The sequence below is a fragment of the Paroedura picta genome, chromosome 16 (assembly GCF_049243985.1).
Source record: "Paroedura picta isolate Pp20150507F chromosome 16, Ppicta_v3.0, whole genome shotgun sequence".
NCBI classification, from domain to species: Eukaryota; Metazoa; Chordata; class Lepidosauria; order Squamata; family Gekkonidae; genus Paroedura; species Paroedura picta.
Genome location: NC_135384.1, coordinates 12,316,985 through 12,343,213, shown reverse-complemented (window position 1 = coordinate 12,343,213; position 26,229 = coordinate 12,316,985). Strand labels below are relative to the sequence as shown.

The 26,229-nt window shown below is 41.9% G+C and overlaps 3 protein-coding genes across 3 annotated transcripts; all 3 read right to left on the bottom strand.

The window, feature by feature from the left end:
• Window positions 1–8,585: 8,585 nt before the first annotated feature.
• On the bottom strand, window positions 8,586–9,257 carry LOC143826541 (olfactory receptor 14A16-like). The gene has a single exon (XM_077315374.1). It carries the CDS (start codon window positions 9,255–9,257, stop codon window positions 8,586–8,588), a length of 672 nt encoding a protein of 223 aa, XP_077171489.1.
• A 2,417-nt stretch (window positions 9,258–11,674) lies between these two features.
• On the bottom strand, window positions 11,675–12,616 carry LOC143825251 (olfactory receptor 14A16-like). Its single transcript, XM_077313275.1, has one exon. It carries the CDS (start codon window positions 12,614–12,616, stop codon window positions 11,675–11,677), a length of 942 nt encoding a protein of 313 aa, XP_077169390.1.
• A 6,490-nt stretch (window positions 12,617–19,106) lies between these two features.
• On the bottom strand, window positions 19,107–21,755 carry LOC143825250 (olfactory receptor 14I1-like). The gene is made up of 2 exons (XM_077313273.1): window positions 21,625–21,755; window positions 19,107–20,273 (listed from the first exon to the last, which is right to left on the bottom strand). The coding sequence occupies exon 2, from the start codon at window positions 20,070–20,072 to the stop codon at window positions 19,107–19,109; it is 966 nt and encodes a 321-aa protein (XP_077169388.1). The 5' UTR covers window positions 20,073–20,273; window positions 21,625–21,755.
• Window positions 21,756–26,229: the final 4,474 nt, after the last annotated feature.

Genomic DNA, 26,229 nt, shown 5'->3' with positions numbered 1-26,229 from the left:
ACAGAAAGCCTCTTAGCAGCCTCCCTGGTTGTTCTACTCCAAAATAGATTTTTCCCCCAAGTTCTGAATTCCATTTCTGATGGTCCTGAGGCCCAAGAATATTAAAAGAGCTCTTTTGCTCAGCAGTTCAGATTCAGGCATCCTGGAGAACTTCACGCAGAACCTGTCTTCTCCAATGACCACCTCTCACCCACAATTATTAAAGAAATACACACCATGTAACACCCCCCCCCAAAAAAAGTATATTTTATATTCTTTTTTACCTCTTTAAACAGAAACATACATTCCTTTAGGGTATTCTTTCCTAACTGTCTTTGAAGTTTTGAATATGCTCTGCATCTCCACTTTCCTTTAAGCTGCCCATTAAATTGTAAATAAATGTGTACGTTTTGAAAGTCCTTTGCTTTCTTTCCATTTCTGGAAGACAAAGTGTTCATGCATCTGAAAACTTATACCCAACACTAGACTCAAACATTCTTTTATTTCTTCAAGCAGAAAAAGCTACCTACTTGAATACATGTATTCATAGTTGTCTGGTATAGAAAAAAGACATGTGAGTCTATGTTAGTATTTAGAAAGTCTAGCACCATGGCTCCAGGAGCAATTCCTAGAACACTCTGATGTGATTTAAATTTTTTAAACAATTGTGATCAATGAAACGCTTCTAGATAGCGTAATACAACACTCAAGTGATGATTGTCCAGTACCCAAATCTTAGTGAATACCTTAGAGTTCTCTCTCTGCTCCATACCTTTCAGTTTAGATTCCCTGTCTCCATTTCTGCTGAAGTTCTCTCATCATCTATTATTATTCCATTCTTGATGTGAATGTGGGCCAGTGAGTAAATGGCATTAATTAAGATCTGTCACCCATGAGAGAAGGTCTAGCTCCATTTCTCCTTCAGCTCCATCCACTGGCCCACATTGTTCCATAGATAGCTTCCTTAATGTGCTCTGCTAGTTTCTGTCAAATCATAATGGCTGAGTAAGTTTTAAAAGGCTGAATTTATGTTTTGTTCTTGGTATCTTGCTCCCCAGAGTTCAACCCACTCAACAGTCAAGTGTTGCTGAAGTCTTGCAGTCAAGAGTTCTGCTTTATTATTTTTTCTAATTATTTCAACAAACCGATATAATTAGAACACCAGGACTGTGCATGATGTAATAACAAATATAATTAAGCAAAATCTCTGTTTATCACAGAGCTGTTTCATTTTGCCACCACATTCCCCAAAGAAAGACCTTGCAACAGTTTTAGTTTTTTTAAAAAATTTTAATCTGAAGTGAAAAAAACTCTAAAAGAACATTTTTATTGATGTTCTTTGAGTCTCCCATGATAGTTGCCGAAGCCTGCACAGATCCAGTGGTTCCAAGCTATCCTTGGTATTCTCATCATGTCTTGCTTTTCTTCACTGATAGAGAAGAAGAAGAAGAGTTGGTTTTTATATGCTGCTTTTCTCTACCTGAAGGAGGCTCAAAGCGGCTTACAGTCGCCTTCCCTTTCCTCTCCCCACAACAGACACCCTGTGGGGTGGGTGAGGCTGAGAGAGCCCTGATATCACTGCTGGGTCAGAACAGCTTTATCAGTGCTGTGGCAAGCCCAAGGTCACACACCTGGCTGCATGTGGGGGAGCGCAGGTTCAAACCCAGCTCAGCAAATTAGAAATCTGCACTCCTAACCACTACACCAAGCTTGATTAGGCCTGTGCACAGAAGCTGGGGTTTCTGACTCACCCATCAGGACAGGCTGCAATCCCACATGGCTGGGGGAGCCAGTGATGTCAAGATGACCATTGTTGGATGGGTCCAGCAATGAGGAATATGCCACAAGGGCACCTAGGGTGAAGTGTGGCTACAAGCATGTGGGATTTAAGCATGCCTCCCTTTCCAGAATCACCAATGATGAACTGTGCTAATAGTAGGGCCATTTTGGGATAAATGCACTAGACCACCCATCCAGCTCACTAGGCCACTCCTAAGAGGGGATTGCACTTACATGGTTGTAACATGCTTAAGGCCAGGATGCAGACCATAGAATCAGCCGCATTGGAGTAGGCTGATACCTTTCACAAGAATGCCCAATGGGGCTTGTTACATGATAAGACATGGTTGTTGTTGGTGGGCCCAGCATAAAAGGGTAAGCTGATTCATCCAGACTGGCTAAATGGGCCTCATGGTGACACCTGGCATGCAGGGTGTGTTGGGAGTTGAATCAAGGATGCTGACAATTGGCCTGTTGTAAATTTGACCATACTGGCCAGTTGTGTCTGGACTACCAATGTTCTGGATTCCTTTAGGAGAAAGAGGCTCTCCTCCAACGATGCTGCTTGCAGTGAGGAGGGGGGTCCAATGGTGCCTCTTCCTATGGCAGCTCAGGCAAATGATGAGCACTCAGCCAATGGTTGGGACTTGACCATTCAGCCCACTTGTCCTTCATCCTCTGCCAAATGTCATTCCCTTGGGGGTCACTTCCACCTATCTTAGAGATGGCTTTATATTTGGTTTACCTATTTATACAAAGGCCACAGATTGCTACAGTTGCCAAGAATCTCAGATCAGTTAGAGAGAAGCCTGAGGTCATAACCACAACAAATAATGAATGCAAAAAAGGTGATATTGCAGATCCTTTCAACATTCCTCAAACTCCAGGTCACCTTTCCGGGGTTTGTCTCCAAGAAGATTCTGTATGAGTTCAGATTCATCCATCACTTGTTATATCCAAAAGGAACCTCAGTTAATGATAACATCCTGAATTTTACTCATTTAAATATATCTTGTTCCATCATGCAGTGGGGCTGGGAAGGGTCTGTGGCCCAAGATCACTCAAGGTCAAATCTCAAATACAGTCTGCCTTTTGCCTTATCTTGGTGCACGCCAAGGATTTTTGCTTGCTGGGGTTTAAGATACAAGGGCTGTGGTACATAAAGGCCATGACTATGAGTTGTACACATTTTCCAACAGAAGGGACTGGTCAAGGGAAGAATGTGGCAAAGAACCAGCATCTTCTACTAACCGACTTCTGGGTCCAATTTGTTATCCTGATTATTATTATTATTATTATTATTATTATTATTATTATTATTATTATTATTATTATTATTATTATTATTATTATTATTATTATTATTATTATTAGATTTATAGCCCGCCACTCCCTTGCGGCTCGTGGCGGGTAACAATATCACAAATCCCCATTAAAACCCCATAAAAACAATAATAACATTGCCAATATTGCTGGCTGATTCACTGATTAAATAATAGTCAACATGTATAATTATAATGCACCGATTTATTGCGCGGCAAAAGCAAACCTTCAAAAACTAAATAATCATAGGTTCAATTTGCAAAGAGATCAAGGCCCTGTCAGAACCAAAACTGTTTTGCAGGGCCTGCAAAACGGAGCTCTTCCATCAGGCTTTCAGATGACGCCAATGAAACAATCCCACCCATCTAAGCCCAGAGACCCCTCCTACTACCACCACCATCTCACAGATAGCTGTGCCAAGCCATAGAACAGAAACTTCAGATAGCCAACTGTGAAATCGGAGTGATACAACTACGTGTTGAATGTTATATTGATTGCTGTACATTTTATTGTTGTATGTCACAAATCTATATTTCTATGGTGAGGCAAGTCTAATTTACAGTGTTTGGAATGGGTTCCAGTGATCTTGAACAGCTATATTTGTCAGGATCACCACCAGGTCAGTCCTGGAAAGTTGGTTTCACTTCTCACCTTTCTATTCCCACCCCTTTTTTGTTTTTCTTTTGTGTTCTTAAACCTTGGTAGCTGGTGCTTTGTTGCTAGAATTTTATGGCCTGCCTGTACATAGCTTCCCCTCCCCTGTTGTGACTCCCCTTATTACTTTCCCTGAGGAGGCATCCTTGGATTGCAAGGCAGAGGCTCAACAACAGCTGCCCTGGGAAAGGATGTCCGACTGCTATAACTTTCCGCACCTCCTAGATCAAAGGCCCATCCTATGTGAACCCACTCTCCTGCCATATTTTCTCCCCTGCTCCCTGAACCTATATAAGGCATCAGCCCCCTGTGTCCCTTGTCTCTGTCAACATTCTTGTATTCAACGTTGCTGTGTGTTTGCTGTAGTGCCTAGTGAGTCTCTCCATTAAAGGATACTATGCCTTAAGCCTCTCCTGAGTCTTGAGGATTTGATCTAGTGGTCTGAGTCGGGTACAGCCTATACCCACTGAAAAATGGCTACCTAGACAATAAACTCATGGCCTGCGAGGTAGGATCAGCAGAAAGAGTATGATTAGTTCATGGACGTGCAGAGTGCTTTATAGAAGAGTAGGGATTTGAACTCAGGCCTCCAAGATCCTAAACTGACAACATTGGCACTGTACAGCAATAGAAACTAGATTATAGATTACAGATTCATATCTGATTGAAATATGAGTGTCCAAAAATACAAGCTAGGATCTGATCAGCATGAAATACAATAGGTTCAGATGAATGCACAATAAGTGATGCACACATTAAAATAAGTTATCTGCAGAAAATTATTCAACCCCACTTTTGTCAAAAAGCTCCATTTGCAATTACTTTTGGAAAATTTCCCAGATCAGAGAGCTTCAACAATGCACTCTTAATTTCTTTATTTCTCATGCCATAGATGATTGGATTGAGCAAGGGAGGGAGAACAGCATAAATCATTGCAAAACAAATATTCTGGTCAATTGAAGATTGACTGTGAGGCCTCACATGAGCAAACGTGCCACTAAATACAAGGAAAGACACCACAGTGAGGTGAGGAAGGCAAGTGGAGAGGGCCTTTTTCTGACCATGAACTGAAGGGATTCTCAGCACTGTTGAAAATATCTGCACGTAGGAGACAATGATGAAGATGAAGCATCCAAGTGCCAGGAAAGCACTAAACACAATAATACCAACTTCAACTAGATACATGTCAGAACAAGAGAGTTTGAGAATCTGTGGAACTTCGCAGAAGAACTGACTGACAAAAGTCAGTTAAAATTAAGACATCAAACTGATAAAATCACAGGGAGTAATAAAAGTAAGAAAAAGTTACACAGATAAAAGGAACCATAGCGATTAGGGTTTTAATCCTAATTGAATAATTTGGACCTGATTTTCCTGGTTGCGAGAGCAAACAGTGCAACTCTGTTGGTAACGTAGGCATCGATATCAGACAATAAAAACATCATATACTCAGTTTTTGAGAGGCCTGAGGTGGTACGGAGTATTCTTTTAATAAACTTCCCTCTTGGTTCATCATAGAGGGGGGGGGGGCAGTCCATTACATAGTATGTGAGGTCCTCTATCACTCCCCTATCACATTTGCAGATGCATTCAGATAGGGGGTGATGGGAGAACCGACCACTACGCACTGCTATGGGTAAGGATTGGAACCTTAAATGAGTAAATGCCATCTTGTTAAGGATGGCAGACTCTCCAGATATGAAGATCTGCAGTGAATTCTCTTGAAATGTTTAAAAAGAGGGACAGCTCTGGACCGAGCAATTATATCAACATCTAGAACTGCATCCATTTGATAGATCCATTTCCGGAGCTCAGTAGAATTTCCAGGCCTGATTAGATTGTCTGGGATAGAGTAGTGTAAGATAATACTATTTATGTACTCTAGACGGATTCTATCAGTAATGGAAGTGAGCTCTAGGTTTTGACTGCTGACGACTTCAGAATTCTTTTGTGTACATTTCAGCCGGTTTTTCATGGTGATTAGTTTAACCCGTGCTTTTATGGATGGTAGTCCCAGTTCAGCCCTCACAAGTGTCAGGATTGTTGCTGAACCCTGCCATGAGTTAGCATAAGTTTCTCCATCTTTGTTTACCTTGTCTTTTCTCTGCTTTGTTCTTGGGGCCCCAGGCCATATATTATGCTTGCATGCTTGAAACTGAAACTATGTTGCTGCATCCTGTTATCACAGGGAGCTGTGAATTATTTGTCTTTTGAACCTCCCGGCTGGGTCTGCCTTTTGTAACCATAACATCTTATCTTGTCCGGAGACGACCAAGGACGTGTGAGTCGTAACACTATGGTTTATGGCACCTGGTGCCTCCTTTCCCCCTCCCCTGGGAACTTTCAAGTTTTAGGCGGGAGAACTGTATTGATAAGGGGAGGCAAATCTGTCCTCAGGCAGATTTGACTTCTTTAGCTTAGGTGTATGGAGTAACTTCTCAATAAACGCTTTCTTCAATAAAGAAGCTTGTTGTGAGTTCTTGCAACGCTTGACAACAAGAGCCACTGGAGATCCTTTAGGAAGAGCTAAAATCCTTCTTATAAAGATGTTCTGGATTTCTTCTAGGTTGTTAATCACTTGCTCATTCCAGCCCCAAATCTCCACACCATATAGTATGGAAGATATTACTTTGTTGCCAAATAGTTTAATAGCAGGGTCAACCAAGCAGCCTCCTTTTGAGAAAAAGAATTTGACAATGGCCCCCATACTTCTCAGGGTAGCCACTCTCAAACTGGACAAGTGTGCCTTCCATGTTAATGTTTAGCTAAATGTTACACCCAGGTATTTGTAGGAGCTGCACTGTTCTATCCGTGTACCCAGGATACTCCAGGAAAAATTTTGGGAGCGTTTCCTGAAGACCATCACCTTGGTTTTAAGATAATTTATGGACAGGCACTGATCTTTGCAGTATAAGCCTAGGTTGTCCAAAAGTCTTTTTAGTCCTATTCTAGTCAGTGATATCAGCACCATATAATCAGCATACAGGAGGATGGAAATCTTGGTCTGGCATATACTGGGTGCCATAAAGTGGTGCCCTCCATCTTTCCTACCGCATCATTAATATATAGGTTGAACTGCAGAGGGGCCATCACACATCCCTGTTTTACTCCCTTATTAACAGGGATTTCCTCAGTTAGAGCACCTGCATTCCCTACCTTGATCTTAACCGTGGTGTTTTGGTGGAGTTGTCTCATTAGATACACTAAACGTGGATCCAGCTGGAGATTCAGGACTTTCTGCCAAAGTATGTTCCTGTCCAATGAATCAAAGGCTGCAGCAAGGTCAACAAAGGCCACAAATAGTGCCTTTGTTGGACCCTTCATAGCAGTAGCAGCCAAGTGATAGAGTGTTTGACAATGTTCGATTGTGGAATGCCCTTTCTTAAAACCCAACTATCGTGAGCTCAAGATATTGTTGTCTTCCACCCAGTTCTCCAATTTCTTCCTCAGAAAGCTGCCATATAATTTAGAAGCTACAGGCAGCAAGCTAATTGGTCGATAGTTCTGCGGATCAAACCTATCACCTTTTTTGAAAATAGGGACTATGATGCTGGAGGTCCATCCTTGGGGAAGTTTGCCAGTATCATTGATTTGTGTGAAAAGTCTAGCAAGAACTGGCACCCACCATTCACTGAAAGCTTTATAACATTAAGAGGGGATCAAATCCTCACCAGGTGATTTTTTTTTAGAAGGGAGTGCTCTTATCAATGATTTGATCTCATCCCCAGATGATTATGAACTACTATGAACTACTGAACTACTATCATAGTAGTAGTTGTAGTATCACATTGGCAAAATGCTCATAATCATCTGGGGATTTCATAAAGTGCACTTTATGAAATCTCCAGATGATTATGAGCATTTTGCCAATGTGATACTACAACTACTACTATGACAGTATATTGGAAGAGCAACCACTGATGAAGATAAAACAGAAAGCGGGTCACTTAACCTAGGATCCCGTTTTGTTGACTCTTTATGTTTGACCATTTAGACTTTATGTTATAACCTTTTCACTTATAAACATAGAGAAGACTACTGTATCATTATGCCTCGTGATTTCCTTTTATCTTCTGTGTTTACAATGAAATAGCACAATAATTTGTGATATTTACAACACGAGTGGCCCACCCAGTTTCGTACTAGTCTAGAGGAATGGAAAATTAGCAAAACACAGGGATATAGGAACAAAGAATTTTAAATGGTGGAATAGTGATCTCTGACATAGACAGAATTAATGTCTTGAATTTATTAGAAAATGCCTTCTAATAAAACTAGAAAAACTTATGGGATTATAGATGGAGGGTGAACTCACAGTCTTCCTAAATGCAGTTATCTGCTTGAAATCATTTGTTCTAAGTGGGAACCCAAACTCCAAACATCACATTTTCAGTTTTCACAGCTGAGTACTGGAAGAAGGGGAAAGCACAAAAAGTCTTCTAACTGTCCATATTCTGTCTGTGCGCCACTGAATTTTTTTTTAATGTTTCATTTCTATTATGTCCTATACACCTCAAATAACAAAACAAATGATGAAAATCATTGGGAAAGATAATTCAACATTATTTTTCTAGACAAATTTAGATAGAGCTGATTTGCGGGAAGTGCCCCAAAACAAAGAGCTTTACCAATGCCGTCTTGATGTCTTTGTTTCTTATGCTATAGATGAAGGGATTCAGCAGTGGTGGTACTATAGCATACATGATGGCAAAAATGATATTGAGATCAGATGATATGTTGCTGGGGGGCCTTAAGTAAGCAAACGTTCCAGTGCAAAAAAGCAGAGACACCACGGTGAGGTGGGGGATGCAAGTGGAGAGGGCTTTTTTCCGACCCTGCACAGAAGGCATTCAGAGTAGTGTTGCAAAAATATGCATGTAGGTTATGACGATGAAAATAAAGCATCCTCCACATATGACAATAGTCAATATAAGAAGTCCAACTTCAATGAGATATAAATCTGAACAGGAGAGTTTCAGTATCTGTGGAACTTCACAAAAGAACTGATCAATCCTATTGGAGCAAAAGGTGATGGCAAAAGTGCCACTGGTGTGTAAAATGGCAAAAAGGGTGCCAGCAATCCATGCACTGGCTGCCATCTGAATGCAGGCTCCTCTGTGCATTATGGACTCATATTGCAATGGACTGCAGATAGCGACATACCGATCATGGGCCATTACTGTAAGAATGGCAAACTCTGACCCTCCAAAGAAGAAGTAGAAAAATACTTGAGCCACACATCCTGAGTAAGAAATTGACCGAGTGTTCAGGAGGGCATTGGCCATCACTTTGGGTAGGGTGACAGAAAACACACCAAGATCCATAAGTGCCAGGTTCATGAGAAAAAAGTACATGGGGGTGTGCAGGTGATGATCAAAGGCTACAGCAATGATGATGAGAAGATTGCTGGTCACTGCTGTCAAGTATACTGCTAAGAGTACAAAGAAATGCAAGATCTGTAGTTCTTGGATGTCTGAAAACTCCAGCAGCAGAAATTCAGATGGGGAGGTAAGGTTGGGCATTATGCCCTCAATATCCAGCTGCAGTCTGTCTGTAGAACATATTAGAGAAACTACTGTATTCCTGTAATGTCAGTTAACAATTAGCCTGGCTTTCTAGTTTCACCATTTCAGCCTATGAGACAGTCCAGCATGGAACTGCATGAAAAGAAACTAGGACAAAATGCACAGGGCAAAAGATCTCTTAACTGCTGTCCTCAAACACAACCTTCGCGTAATTAATTGCAGTGACCTAAGCTTATGCAAGTTCCATGTTTATAGAATCTTCCTACTTGATTACTATATCAAGATTCACAAAGTGACTTTAGGTATCTGCAGCTTCTGCATGCATTGGCATTGTGCATCAATGCATGGAAACCTGGGTGATGGATACTTCCCTGAGCATCAATCCACATTCTTATTCTATACATAAAGGTTCTGCTATAAGGCAAACCACCCCGCATTGAGTCTGCCATGAAAACGCTGGAGGGCGTCACCCCAAGGGTCAGACATGACTCGGTGCTTGCACAGGGGATACCTTTACCTTTACCTTTACCTATAAATTATTTTTAACCAAAATTTGTGCTCAATGCAACGTTTTCGAATAAAAAAGTCAAAGAATACAGATGATGGGAAGGAGTCACTGTAACTTTTCTGCAATGATTCTGTACAAGCATACACACTTATTGATAGTTCACTAATATACATGATTAAATACCCTAGAGATGGCGGCTTTCCAAGGAGTAGTCATTTTCATCCTAGGATTGTAGCTGGATTTGCAATTTGGTCTTCATTCCAAATGCTCATATGGTCAGATATGATATGAAGCATGAATTAAGAAGAAGAAGAAGAAGAAGTGTTGGTTCTTATATGCCACTTTTCCCTACCCAAAGGAGTCTCAAAGCGGCTTACATTCATCTTCCCATTCCTCTCCCCACAACAGACACCCAGTGGGGTGGGTGAGGCTGAGAGAGCCCTGATATTACTGCTCGGTCAGAACAGTTTTATCAGTGCCGTGGCGAGCTCAAGGTCACCCAGCTGGCTGCATGTGGGGGAGTGCAGAATCAAACCTGGCTTGCCAGATTAGAAGTCTGCACTCCTAACCACTACACCAAACTGGTTCTCATACAATTCAGGATAGAATAGAACTCTGGAAGCTGCAATACAGAACAAAAGACATCAGCGATACAAACTCATGATATAATGAGAGAACATATGAGAAACTTGCTAATGACAGCTCCAATTTTGTCTCTAGCTGCTAAGATACATACATCCTTTAATCTAAGTAATTCCTTATCTCATCTCAGGTTGCTGGGCTTCTTTAAATCTCCATTCCAAATTTCTGTGTAACAAAAACTAAAAAGGCTGTGTAAAGAAAAACGGTATCCATTTATATTTTCTTCTTGGCGATGTACTCCCAAGAGTTCATCTCCCTTAATTGCGATCTGCGGCTGAAACACTTTCTGATTGGGTGTAATACTTCTTCCACATTTGTAATAACAATAATTTGATATTTAATATAGCATGTCTGTGTCTACGTACATCACATAAGACCAGAGCCATAGGAGAAAAATGAACACCTATTATAGCCAAGGGACATCTGAGTCAGGATCCCTTGGATCCTTTGCAACCTAAAGAAGACAAATACCAAATACCAACATGTAAGTCCTCACATCCCAAAGTAGTTCTTTTACCAGTCGCTTTTCTACCTTGATGTCTCCTTGGCCCTGGAGTGACACTTGGAGGACCCAATCAGGAGCTGCTTCACGGCTCCTGATTGGGCCCTCTGACTTTTTATCCCGGACACAGCCCACACTTTCTCCTCCCCCTTAGGGTTTACTCTTTTATTTATTCCGCTCCGCAGTGGCGGTTAAAGATGGCAGAAATCCAGATAGAGAATTAGTAAGCCAAAACGCTGTGATGTATCAAAGCATTGGACATGTCATGCCTCCCAACCAGTAAAATAAAATAAAAATAGATATTTATTCTTTGTGTTTTTATTTATTTTTAAAATAAATGTACAGGTATTAATTTGGTGTAGTGGTTAGGAGTGTGCCACGGCACTGATAAAACTGTTCTGACCGAGCAGTGATATCAGGGCTCTCTCAGCCTCACCACCTCACAGGGTGTCTGTTGTGGGGAGAGGAAAGGGAAGGTGACTGTAAGCCGCTTTGAGCCTCCTTCGGGTAGGGAAAAGTGGCATATAAGAACCAACTCTTCTTCTTTTTCTTCTTCATTCATGCTTCATAACATATCTGACCATATGAGCATTTGGAATGAAGACCAAGCACAAAAAGTCTTCTAACTGTCCATATTCTGTCTGTGCACCACTGAATTTTTTTTAATGTTTCATTTCTGTTATGTTGTATACACCTCAAATAACAAAACAAATAATGAAAATCATTGGAAAAGATAATTCAACATTATTTTTCTAGACGAATTTAGATAGAGCTGATTTGGGGGAAATGCCCCAAAACAAAGAGCTTTAACAATGCAGTCTTGATGTCTTTGTTTCTTATACTATAGATGAAGGGATTCAGCAGTGGTGGTACTATAGCATACATGATGGCAAAAAGGATATTGAGATCAGATGATATGTTTGCAGGGGGCCTTAAGTAAGCAAACGTTCCAGTGCAAAAAAGCAGAGACACCACAGTGAGGTGGGGGATGCAAGTGGAGAGGGCTTTCTTCCGACCCCGCACAGAAGGCATTCGGAGTAGGGTTGCAAAAATATGCATGTAGGTTATGATGATGAAGATAAGACATCCTCCACATATGACAATAGTCAATATAAGAAGTCCAACTTCAATGAGATATAAATCTGAACAGGAGAGTTTCAGTATCTGTGGAACTTCACAAAAGAACTGATCGATCCTATTGGAGCAAAAGGTGATGGCAAAAGTACAAGTGGTGTGTAAAGTGGCATAAAGGGTGCCAACGAACCATACACTGGCTGTCATCTGAATGCAGGCTCCTCTGTGCATTATGGACTCATATTGCAATGGACTGCAGATAGCAACATACCGATCATGGGCCATTATGGTTAGGATGGCAAACTCTGACCCACCAAAGTAGAAATAGAAAAACACTTGAGCCACACATCCTGAGTAAGAAATCGACTGGGTGTTCAGGAGGGAATTAGCCATAGCTTTCGGTACCATGACAAAAATTATGCCAAGGTCCAGAACAGCCAAGTTCATTAGGAAGAAGTACATGGGGGTATGCAGGTGATGATCGAACATTACTACAACAATGATGAGAAGATTGCCAGTTACTGCAGTCACCAATACTACTAAGAATACGAAGAAAAATAAGAGTTGAAGTTTTCGGATGTCTGATAATTCCAGGAGCAGAAATTCCAATGTGGAGGTAAGGTTGGGCATTTTGCTCTCAATATCCAGCTGCAGGTTTCCTGTAGGGCCGAGTAGAAGAAACATTTTAGAGAACAATCCTCAACAGGTCTCCAAAGAACCCACCTTTGGACTATTTAATGGTGCTTTTCTTGCTCTGATTGCATGGTTAAAGCATTAATAGAAATGGAGGGTTATTTAAGAGTCTTTGTTTGACCATCTAAGCCTTGAAGCTAACCCTATGCTTGAATATGGAAAGTATGGGATATTTTGCACAGGGCCAATCTGCATGGATGATCAATATCTCACTGGCTGTCCTCAATCCTACCCTCCATGTGTTAGTTTGCTCAGACCTAAGCTTCTAAATCTCTGTGTCCATAGACTATGGTAACTTGACCTGGAGCTACACAAAGCCTCATAAAAGGTAAAGGTAAAGGTATCCCCTGTGCAAGCACTGAGTCATGTCTGACCCTTGGGGTGACGCCCTCTAGCGTTTTCATGGCAGACTCAATACGGGGTGGTTTGCCAGTGCCTTCCCCAGTCATGACCGTTTACCCCCCAGCAAGCTGGGTACTCATTTTACCGACCTCGGAAGGATGGAAGGCTGAGTCAACCTTGAGCCGGCTGTTGGGATCGAACTCCCAGCCTCATGCGCAAAGCTTTCAGATGGCTGCCTTACCACTCTGCGCCACAAGAGGCTCCTACAAAGCCTCATAGAGGGGCTCATATCTAATTTGTGCATGCATAGGAAGGGACAGTAGACAGTAGACCCCTCATCCAGTTTCACATGTAAAGGCTTTTCTTTCACAGGCTCTACCCCTCCCAAACACACATACAGGGTGGTGAGTTCCTTGGAAGTCCTCTCCCTTGTACTATATTGCTGACTGATTGGACCAGGAAACTGGCCACGGGGCCTCCTTTTTTGGAGTACTGTTTCATTAGAGAGTCTAATGTGGCCATAAATTACATGAAAACTATATGCCAATACCATCCTAAAGAGCCTGAGAATAAATTTAAGTTTAATAAATTACATATATATATTAGCTCTACCAAGCTAATTTCTGTGAAAGCTGCATTCACCAAACACACACAAGGTGATGAGTTCTTTAGAAGTCCCCTCTGTTGGACTCCTTTATTCCTGACAGACCGGACAAGGGAAACAGGCCACTATGGTCCCAGTTTTTTTATTGTACCTTTTCAGTAAAGAGTTAAGAGTAGCTATACTATATATGGAAATTATAGGCCAATGAGCACTAGAGAGTCTTGGGGGCCCATTTTTAAGGGCCTGTCTCCGATGCCTGATAATTAACTCTACCTGACTGATGTCTATGAATGCTACATACCCCTCTTAGAGCTTTCATGCAATAAATTTCATCCCCCAAATGAACGCAAGCATCCTGAGTTGTCCAGAGAAACAGGACTTTAATCATGTCACCACCAGTCACTCTAGTCCTTTATCTACATGATTTTAATTCAATCTGATTCAATAGACCCAGTAAGATCTCTCAGGTGCCCCACTGGTAGTTCTACCCAAATTAAAATCTTTCCTAGATTCAGTTTCCCCATCTAGTGGTTCTTAGACCCACATATATTAAAAGGGCTCTTTAACCCAGCAAGATTCAGGCATCCTTGAGAGCCAACCGCAGACTCTGCCTTCCCCAAAGATCACCTCTTACCTATAACCTTTAAAGAAAATCATGCTATATAACACCCCATCCCTTCTAATCCAAAAGTATATTTTATATTCCTTTTTAACCTCTATTGTCAGCAGCATCGACTCCTTTAGGGTATACTTTGCTATTCAGCTATGAAGTTTTGAATATGCTCTGTCTCATCACTCTTCTTTAGGCTACCCATTTCATTCTAAATAGATGTGTGTGTTTTGATTGCTCCTTGCCTCTTTTTATTTCTGAAAGTCAAAGTGTGCATGCACATGAAATCCAACTTTGTTGGCCTTCAAGGTCCTATTGGACTCAAACTTTTTAATTTCTTCAGCCCAACACAGCTACTCACCTGAATTCATGTATTCATGGGCTTGTGGTCTCAACAGACAAACGCATATAGCACCACCATGAAGTCTACCACCATGATTTCAGGAGCCAAAGCAACCTTGAAGTAGCATTTATTCTCCATACCTTTTCATCTCAGGTTCCCAGTCTCCATTTCTGCTGATGTTCTGTAAACAAGTATACTTTCCTCAATCTCGATGTGGATATGAACCAATGGGTAAATAAAATTAAGGCCTGTGATCAATGAGAGAAGATTTGGTCCCATTTCTCCTTCAGTTGTTTAAATTCTTCCATGGAGGGCTTCCTACAATGTACTCTGCTAGTTTCTGACAAATCATAATCTAAAAGCCTGTGTAAGACAGAGCTTAATTTATGTTCTGTTCTTAGCATCTTGCTCCCAGGAGTTCACTTCACTTAATTGCCAATTGTTGCTGAAATCTTGAAAGCTTTTCCCCAACCACAATCTTCATCTGGTCAAGCAGGCTAGAATGGCACTATTCATGTGTGGCCAAGTGCCCTACCATGGTCAACATGGCAATGAGAAAGGTGGCCAATAAGCTTAGGAAGCTTGTGGAGACCACAGAGAACTCATAATTTGCCACTTGAGCATCTCTTAGCTGTTAGAAGCCCAGTATCAAACTAACGGCATTAACTTGATTCCATGGGGGGTGGACATCTGGCTGCATGGCATGGGTTGTAAAAAGGATTTCATTTCCATGAAACACTCCCAGATATCATATTAAAAGGTTATAAATCAAAGATCAAAGCCTTTATGAATATAGTCATACAGCAATACAAGGTGAAAGGTTATAAAAGCCTGGAAGAAATATCTTTGCTGCTGTGAGGCATACACATAGAGAGCCAGTTTGGTGTAGTGGTTAGGAGCGCAGACTTCTAATCTGGCATGCCAGGTTCGATTCTGCGCTCCCCCACATGCAACCAGCTGGGTGACCTTGGGCTCGCCATGGCACTGATAAAACTGTTCTGACCGGGCAGTAATATCAGGGCTCTCTCAGCCTCACCCACCCCACAGGGTGTCTGTTGTGGGGAGAGGAATGGGAAGGCGACTGTAAGCCACTTTGAGCCTCCTTCAGGTAGGGAAAAGCGGCATATAAGAACCAACTCTTCTTCTTCTTCTACATTCTATACTGACAAACTGATTTTCCAATGTCAGCCATTACTAAATTGAATGCCTTGGAATCTTATTTCTTCTTCCACCCCTTTTTTCTTAGGTTCCCTGCCTCAGTTTCTGCTGTACTTGTGTCACTGAGTATTCATTCTCCAGCCTTGATCTGGCAGTGGCCCAATGGATGAAGAAATCATGTCAAATTAAAAAGTTGCACCAATGAGACACAACTTAATTGCTGTTTTGACCTTGGCAACTTTCTCCCAGAAGTTCATCTCACTAAACTGCTAAGGGATGCCATTGTTGAAGTCTTTCTTCCTTCTTTATTATAATTTTTCCAAGATGTATAACCCTTGTCTTTTCCCCTCCTACTCAGACTTTGGTAAAGAAACTCTGCAGTGATGTGTTCAGGCAGGGACCCAGCAAGGTATATGTGAAAGCCCTTCTTCAGGAAACAGTTCCATTAGCTAACAAAAGTCTGGCATGAAACTCTGAAGCACATGCCATTCCTCTTCTCTTCGCATCTTAATTGTCAGATCCATCCTTTACATGAATAACACTGATTAGATTGCATGGCTTTTTATGGCTGGATTGCAGCTTATACTTAAGGACCGATCACAAGACCTAATTGTAAGATTGCCTGACTTGATGGATAGGCCCCAAAGACAAATATGGATACTTAGTAATAAATCCAAACTAAAAACCTGCCTGCTTTTCTTCATTTTACTTTCTGTCATTTCCAAAATGGGGCTTTATAGCAACAACAGACAGGAAGTGCTGCTAAGAAATTTGATCAAGATCGTAATTATATCATGGATCCATTGGGGAGCATCTGGACTGTCTGCCAGTCTACGCCCTCACAAATGCGGCCGAGACTCACAGTAGCCATATGTTGACACCGTGGAGGGCTGGCTGGAGGTGGACGTGACCGCCTCAGAGGCTTGTTTGTGGTGCGTGTTATGTATTCACAGCAAACAGGGTCGCAAAGGGCAGGGCAGGACCTGCAACACCTATAAAGATGACACATGCTTGGGTCCTGGTCTTTTTGCCAGGGATGCGATGTGAGCAGCTTCCCACCCACCCATCATTGATGTGTAAACAGCCTTGTACAGAGTTTAGGTGGATGTTTCACAGTTAATAGTTCATCACAGCTGTGGGTTTGCATGAGATGGAGCCTGTTGGCAGACAGTCCTAGGTGTGATCAGACTCCCTGGGGTTTGGGGCCTCCCTATGAGGTGGCATGTAAACAATCACGGCTGACCCTGCGGTGCGGCCAGGGGCTCATTGCCAGGCAGCCCTGGACACAACCAACTGAGGTTTGCACCCCATGTAGGTCACTTCCCTTAGTGGTGGACTTCAGTAGGCAAGGGGATCTGCTCTCCCAGTGGGGAACAGTGTGGATCCCCAGGGCTTTGTAATCCTTTATAGCATGAGACATTTATGTAAAAAGGAACCTGCATTCAAAGAACAGTAATTGTGTGAATGAAAGGTTTGTTCATTCTTACACTGATGTCCTCAACTTCTTGTCAAATGTAATCAAATCCTTTCTCCTCTGAAGTCCCACATTAATAGGAACCCTCCTGCTCTGATATGTATTACTTACACACTCAGGTAACTAGATATATTTCAGAGCAAGGTAGTTTACTAACTCCAGGGTTTTATATAAGAACAGATTGACCGTACTGGAGAAGGTGACTGGAAAAAAAATGGCAACACAATTATAATATGGCAAAAAGTATACCACTAATCCATGCACCTACTACCACCTAACATTATGCACAGTCCTTTATACATAATGTACATACATTGCAAAGGATTGCAGATAGCAACATAACTGTCAGGAATCAGGCTGAGCCCAGCCCGTGGAGTCCCAGGTGAAAGCGCATTCGAAATCCAACAGTCGGTTGCAAATTTCAAAAGTAGCTTTATTAGGCTAAGTCCACAGAACACTAAAGCATGCCAAGATCTTCCTAAGCAAAGATCTTGATAATAACAAAGCATAAGGGAAACAAGTGGGGTAGTTATAGGGCCCACCAAATAGGGGAGGGGGGCCGAAGGTATTTCGGCGGGAGAGCAGAAAGGTAACAGAAGAGAGTCAGTTCCCAAGCCGCCAGATGGCCCGGAATCTTATCAAGCGGTTAACACTTTGTTGAGACTTTGAGTTGTCTCCGCAAGGACACTTACAGTAAGATTGATACATTCGCATGGAGCCTCTCCCGCTGGGAAAGGAAGGGAGTAAGGATCCCAGCGGACAGGTTTATTGCTTTACGGCCTTGGTCAGAGCCAGCCGGGGAGAACAGAGAAGTGTGAAAAAATGCAGCCGCAAACGGAGCCCAGGATGGCATGAATCGGGGTTCATGACAATAACAATCCCATGATTCTTGGGGGGGGGGCATAAAGTTGTATCATGGAAAAAAGAAGAAAACAAAAACCTGAACAAGTGGTCCAATATAATAAATGCACCAGCTGTTTAAGATATACTATGACAGAAATCAAAATGGGGCAAAGAGAAGCAGTGAGCAAGCATAATGTCATGTTGTCCAGGTGAACCAAAGCATTGTACATCTCCTTCCCAAGTAAAAGGCATTAGGTATTTATTCCTTATTTTTACAATGAATTTACAGCTATTAATCACATAAGGAAAAAGAACAAACATAGAAATTATACAAAAAATACCCACAAGAGCCAAGCATGGACACAATCCCTTCTGCCCAGCCACTTACAATCTGCCTAAATTCGCAGAATCAGCATTTCTGTCAGATGGCCATCTAGCCTCTGCTTAAAAACTTCCAAAGAAGGAAGCCTGTTCAACTGAGGAACCACTCTAACTGTCAGGAATGTTTAGCTGAAAATTCTTTTGAACTAATTTAATTCCATTGGTTTTGGTATGACCCTCTTGGGCAACAGAAAACAACTCTGCTCCATCTTCTCTATGAGAGCCCTTCAAGTACTTGAAGATGGCTATCATATCAACTCTTAGTTGTCTTCTCTCCAGGCTAAACAGACTAAGGTCTCACAACCTTCCTCATACATCTAAGCTCTCTCAAATTTTCTTCATACATCACCATTTTCATTGGCCATGATAATTAGGCTCTCAGTGGGAGACACAGAGGCAAGACCTTAAATCTGGGAAGGAGAGCTCACAGTCCAGACCAGGGGTAGTCAAACTGCGGTCCTCCAGATGTCCATGGACTACAATTCCCATGAATTCGCTGGCAGGGGCTCATGGGAATTGTAGTCCATTGACATCTGGAGGACCGCAGTTTGATGACCCCTGGTCCAGACCTTCCCAATATGAAATTCTACACAAAGATTAGTTAGTGGAGGCAGATTTCTCTCTCTGAGAGAGAAAGGCCTCTCCAGGAGTAGGAGCTGGGTGAAATAGGTCCTATAGACCAGAGGAGGCCTCTTCTGCTGTAGGGATGCTTTGGGGGAAATGTCCAAAATCAGTGAGCTTTAACAATGCAGTCTTGAGGTCTTTGTTTCTCATGCTATAGATGAAGGGATTCAGCAACGGAGGCAAAATAGCATATATGATGGCAAAAAGGATATTGAGATCAGATGATGTGTTACTGGGAGGCCTTAAGTAAGCAAACATTCCAGTGAAAACCAGCAGAAACATCACAGTGAGGTGGGGAATGCAAGTGGAGAGGGCTTTTTTCCGACCCTGCACAGAAGGCATTCGGAGTAGTGTTGAAAAAATCTGCATATAGGTTATGATGATGAAGATAAAGCATCCTCCACTTATGGTAAAACTCAATATGAGGAATCCAACTTCAATTAGATATAAATCTGAACATGAGAGTTTTAGTATATTTGGAATTTCACAAAAGAATTGATGGATCCTATTGGAGCAAAAGGTGATGGCAAAAGTTCCTCCACTGTGTAATATGCCATAGGGTAAGCCTGCAATCCATGCACTGGCTGCCATCTGAATGCAGGCTCCACTGTGCATAATGGTCTCATATTGCAATGGATTGCAGATAGCGACATACCGATCATGGGCCATTATGGTTAAGATGGCCAAATCTGCCCCTCCAAGGAAGACAAGGAAGAAAACCTGAGCCACACAGGCAGGAAAAGAAATGGACCTGCTGTCCAGGAGGGAATTGACCATCGCTTTAGGTATTGTGACAGAAATCATGCCAAGATCTAGAATTGCCAGGTTCATGAGAAAAAAGTACATGGGGCTGTGCAAGTGATGATCAAGGGCTACAGCAATGATGATGAGAAGATTGCCAGTCACTGCAGTCAAGTAGATCGCTAAGAATACAAAGAAATGCAAGATCTGTAGTTCCCGGATGTCTGAAAATTCCAGGAGCAGAAATTCATATGGGGAGGTCAGGTTGGGCATTATGGCAACAATATCCAGCTACAGTCTTCCTGGAGAGAAATTAGAGAAATATTAGAGAATTCATTGTATTCTAGTAATGACAATTAACAATTTGCCTGGCTTTCTGGTTTCACCATCTCCATCCATGAGACAATCCAGCATGGAATTGCTGAAGGCGCACATTATATCCTCTGTTTGCAGGGCAGTGTTCTTCAGATTCAACTGTAAAAAAATACAAGCCAATGGTTATTTAGGATCCCTGGTTTCACCATTTAAGCCTGATAGCCAACACTGTCATGGTTTACATATGACTAATCTGCATGGATGATCAACATGAAGCTTACTATCCTAATCTGACAGTTCATATTAATTTGCCCAGACCTTAATATCTTGAACTTCAATATCCACAGTCTAGAAACATGAAGTGCTACAGTACCAAATATCAGAGAGGGTTTCCTATTCAACTTGTGCATACATCAGAAAGGATTGTAGACAGTTTCCTGATGCCTTATCCAATTCCAAATTTACAAGTTCTTATTACAAAGACAGTGCCATCCCCACAAACACACACAGACTGATTAATCTCTTGGGAATCACCTCCCTTGTAGGCATATTTTCCTGACTGGACAAGGGAAAGTGGCTAATGGGATCCTCCTTTTTACTTTTTTCAGAGGAGCGTTATACTTAGACATATTGTGCATAGAAATTCTCTCCAAATACAGCCCTAAAGAATCTTTGGGCTGCATTGTTAGGGGCCTGTTTTGGGTGCCTGAGACTTACTTGAACTTTACCTGGCTGATGTCTATGAATGTTGCTTTCCCTTCTTAGAGGGTTCACAAGATCAATTTCACCTCAAATGATAGCAGGTATTCAAGGCCACCCAAAAAGCATGACTTTAATCATGCTATCCTAAACTGCCCTAGTTCTAAGATGAAGAAGAAGAAGAAGAAGAAGAAGAAGAAGAAGAAGAAGAAGAAGAAGAAGAAGAAGAAGAAGAAGAAGAAGAAGAAGTCTACTTTGTGAAAGCCGCACTATCAGGGCTGTGTCTAGCCCACGGTCCTCCAGCTGGCTCTGTGGATGAGGAGTGGGGAATCAATCATAATTCACCAGATTTAGAAGCCATCGCTCCTAACCACCAAGCTGCCTTTGTCTTCATAATTTTAGAGAGCCAGTTTGGTGTAGTGGTTAGGAGTGCGGACTTCTAATCTGGCATGCCAGGTTCGATTCTGCACTCCCCCACATGCAACCAGCTGGGTGACCTTGGGCTCGCCACGGCACTGATAAAACTGTTCTGACCAAGCAGTGATATCAGGGCTCTCTCAGCCTCACCCACCCCACAGGGTGTCTGTTGTGGGGAGAGGAATGGGAAGGCGACTGTAAGCCACTTTGAGCCTCCTTCGGGTAGGGAAAAGCGGCATATAAGAACCAGCTCTTCTTCTTCTTCTTCTAGTTCAGTCTAGTTTCCCACATCCAATAATCCTCTCAGATGCCCCCACTGTAGAAGATCTGAAACCGTGCTACAATCATTCAGCAATCACACACTCTTTTTTCAGGACCAAACATTATTGAATACCTTGAAGTTCTGTTGCTTCTTCACATCTTTTCAGCTTCGGTTCCCTGTCTCCATTTCTGCTGAAGCTTTGTCATCAAGTATCATTCCTTCCTTCTTGACTTGGCTGTGAAAAAGCTGGCAAATGAAGTTATGTTAGATCTGTGACAAAGAAGATCTTGTTCACTTTCTTCTTCAGTTGTTTAAAGTCTTATATCTAAATGACCAAGCCATTCCAGGCATGGCTTCCTCCAATTAACTCTGCTAGTATCTGTCAAGTCATAATCCAAAAGGCTGAGTGAATTAAGACAGGGCTTAATTTATGTTCTGTTTTTGGCAACTTGCTCCCCAGAGTCACCCCACTTAACATTCAAGTGTTGCTGAAGTCTTTTCCCTCTGCGGTATTGTTTTTTTCTGGGTTCTTTTGGTAACCAATCTGAATAGATAATTAGCGCATCATGCTAGTGCATTTTTTAATTTTATTATTATAAGATTCAGGGCAGTGTATAAGAGAAGTAATATATATATATATATATATATATATATATATATATATATATATATATATATATATATATATATATATATAATGATTAAAATATAAATGTAAATACATACATTAAATTATAATCTTAACCATTATTAGTGCCGTTAATATTTCTCAAAAGGCACTAAGGGCGGAGTGCTGTCTGGGTTGGTGTCCGGGCCACGTATCCAGTATCCAGACACCACTTCCAGCAGCATGGGCCAATGTGGGTATACCCAGCAAAGCTGGGCACAACTGGATTGAGTTGGTCCATGGAGTGCCCGCCCCTAGGAGCTGACAGCAAAGCACAATGGCTGTCTCGCCATCAGATGTTCCCTGGCAGCAGAGCAATGAGGACCACATTGCCTTGCCTAGCCCACCAGTCCACTAGGCTGGCAGTAGTGGCGGCGCCAAGTTGCTGGCATCCAGGTGGCGGAGTGAAAGCCCAAGCATTGCCAGCTGCCCACCAGTGGTGGCAGTACCCAGGTGGCGGCCAAGCAGAGGATCACCAGCTGCAAGGCTACCACGTGCTTGCTGCCTTGCCCCACCTCACTCGCCGGTCCATTATGGTGGTGGCGACGCCAAGCCGGCCACGACAAGGCAAACTATTTCTGATATTCAGAATTAGGCTTCTCCGGAGTTTGTTTGGGGGGATGTTGGTCTACAGATCCAGCCTGTTTTCTTGTAGCCATCTCTGCCCACCAATATATCCTTTCATATTCCACTTGAAGTACTAGTATTTTACAAAATCTTTATTTCAACAGTGCCAATAAAATTAGTATTAGCTGCAAGCAAGAGGAAGGGGGATGGGGGAAATCAAAATAAGCAACTAAAAAACGTGTAACCCAGAAGTTTGGTTATGGATTCAATTTCTCCTTCCACCACTGGATGTCACTGTTGTAGCACAAACGAAAGCCAACCCAACTGAAAGCCAACCCAAAGCCAACCCAAGATGGAATGAAGTCTCATTAACTTTAATTCATTCTCACAGGTTTAAAAATAGATATTTGACAGTAAAAGGATCTTATCCATGTAACATTTTTTGTTAATCCAAATACAAAAAAAAAAAAGCTTCTTACTTGAATTGTAGCTGAATTTGTCAGTCTTTTTGTATTGTGTTTTTAAAGAAAAGTCACATGCTCATCAGAATGAAAAACTTTTCATATTGGTGTGGATGTGTGGGAGATTTACGAAAGAAATAGATGCCTGTTCCTTGAAGAGAAAGTGGCAAGAAGACATGAATCAATTCCCTTGCAGAGTCAAGCTTGCTTTTCGATCCAAGGCTTCTTATGGGTTTCTACATAAATCGATGTCCTACAACAGTTAAATATGTTCAAAACCCTTTCTTAGCTTTTTTCCGGGTAGTTGTGTCAGCTGGAAACTTGTCCCAATGGCATATTTTTGAAGATATTTTCCATCCAAATGTAAGGATGCCAAGAAAGCTGTACAACTTTGTATAGTGCTTTAATTAGAAGTGTCAGAGATTGAATTGTTTGAATGAATTGAGCAGGGCATGAGCTAGTGGATGCAACAGTTGCCACATAATGTTTCCTTTTTTGTTGTTTTTACTGCCATCTCTTAAGCATTCATAAGCATCTTTTAAGATGTTTGTTTGTTTATTTATTTATTGACCACCACTCCCAGTCCAGCTGGATTGTGGCGGTTTACACAATATTAAAACCACACATAAAAATATCAATACACCCCCCCCCCCACCCAATGGTAGCCAAAACAATCTGCAGGATGTCCTTATTCTCACCCCCTCCCCACCCCCATATGCACAATCGTCAGTCCTCCAGGAGATAGCTTCCAAGGGAGTCTGGTCCAGCAGATTTTCCTGGGCCCATTCAGGCCCACACAGGGCCCACTCAAGGAGGGAGCACTTTTTCCTAGCCCAGCCACAAATGCCTTGTGGAAGAACTCCATCTTTCAGGCCCTGTTCCTGAGGCTTGGTCACTAATTTTCTGTCAGATTTGTTCTAGCTATTTCAGCCTTTGTTTTTGTTCAAGCAGCTCTGGGATACAACACAGAGCTGGCTTGGGGTAGGAATGGAGAGGGTGTTGAGAAATGATCTCTTCAATAGTATCAGAAAGGCAGCAGGGTCAGTCTTCTACTAGCTAATCTACCAAGTCGTTGGGTAGCATCAAATCCCGCAGAGCATTTCAAAATCCAATTAGATTGTTAAATCTCCTTTGGTAAGCATCGAGCTGTTCTTTACCTATACAGATTGGGAGGAATTCACTGACGCAGGCTTTCAGGGCAAAATTGTCTGACTATGGCATTTTTGTAGATAGAACTGGGACAACATGTATCCATGCCCCACATATTGGATCTTGGGAGTGGCTGCATGATGTTTGGAACTGGTTAAAATTGGGAGAGGTCTACCATTGCCATGGCTGATACCAAGTCCAAGATCTGCAAGAGCCATTTTTCTCAGCATGGATGTTGAAGTCCCCCAGGACCACTATCATGGGGAACTTGGCCACCACCTACTTGGCCACCAGCTCTATGGTGCTCTTCAGGGCTTTTGCTGGTGCATTAGATAGTCAGTACAGGAACCAGATGGCCAAAATCTCCTCTCTGCCCCACATCAGGCCCACACATTCAATGTCTGGGTTCATTAGAACAGGAGTTTTTGGAAGGAGAAAGACTCCCAGATCAGTATTGCAAGTTCCCCACCCTTTCTTCTATCCACTTCACTTCCCCTCCAAATTCCTTCCCAATAACTTTCCATAGCAGTATCAACCTCCATCCCTGATTCCCTTTCCCAATACCTAACACAATATCAAGTTAAATTGTGTGTAGCCAAGGGCCATTGCAAACCTTAAAATAAGCATAATATAACTCTACAAATTATATAGTTTTCAAAACAACATCTAAAAGTCATTATTACAAAGTGGCTTTAAATTTTACCAAATCAAACAAAATAATATTTCACAAATCTAGCCTTGATTGTTCTTGTAGCCAAAGGAAATAAAGATACATTATAGGTAATGTGGGGGTCTAAATCCAACAAAAACGTGCATTGTATCTCAGACTCTGTGTATCCATCATATTTAACAAAACGTTTTCTCAATAATTTAAATCTCAGCACTGGATAGAGCTTTGCATCTTCTAGAAGGCTGCATCTGCTATAACTGGATCTCCACAAGCATAGGTCCTTGATTCAGCCAGTAACTGGGCATATCTGTTTTCCAAATAGGCCACTGGCCTGGCCTGGCAATGTAGCATAGTAAATACCAATGTAAGTTCAGGGCTACTGATGTTACTTAAATATGCTGAGCAATCAAAATCATTTATCAAAATATAAACATTTGTTTGCGCTTCAAAATGTCAACATAATCCTTCTGATTTGTTAGTAGACAAATCACTACTCACTGTAAGGAATAGTTTATAAATGTCCTTCCCTAATATCCTATTAAAATTAATTTATATAACACACCATTGGGCTGGAATTAGAATAGATGGCAAATACATCTAAACACAAAGGCACATAATCTGCCCCCATGTAGAAAACATAGACACCATACAGGAGAGTCCTGGACATTCATATTAGGTTAGTGAGATTTCAGAGACTGACACACTAATGGTCTCCCCACCCAGGACAGAGATACATATATTTGGAAACTCTCCAAAAGAATTGCTGCTAATCTCAAATTCCCAGCCTCTCCTTCCCCACACTCCTACAAAACTCAATAAGCAATCAGGAACACACAACAGTTTTCTGTCCAGTATCCAGGAGTCACCAAGAAATCTTTAGTTTTACTTGGTAGAGTAACTACAGTTATTGTTTGTGTCTTGGGAAATCTCCGAGGTCTTACCCAGAGTATTATCTTCATTCTGGACAACCCCATTGCATGCCTTCTAGTTTCTTTGCAACCCTGGAAAATCTTATCAGTGCATTTTTGAGAAGCATTTTTGAGAACATGTCAACCATTGTCCAAGGATACATCTTCCTATGAAAGTAGAGCATGCAGAACAACTGTGTGTGTAATATTTGGGTGGCTTATATATACCACCTGCTTAAGTGTGGGTATCGTTTTTCTTTCTATGACGCACTGGCCAGTTGACCCTCAACCCAACTTTTGTAGAAAAGCGCTACT

Excerpts from the sequence above, each read along its gene's own strand:
- LOC143825251 (XM_077313275.1), bottom strand. The coding sequence starts at position 12,616 with ATGCCCAACCTTACCTCCACATTGGAATTTCTGCTCCTGGAATTATCA.
- LOC143826541 (XM_077315374.1), bottom strand. The coding sequence starts at position 9,257 with ATGCCCAACCTTACCTCCCCATCTGAATTTCTGCTGCTGGAGTTTTCA.
- LOC143825250 (XM_077313273.1), bottom strand. The coding sequence starts at position 20,072 with ATGCCCAACCTGACCTCCCCATATGAATTTCTGCTCCTGGAATTTTCA.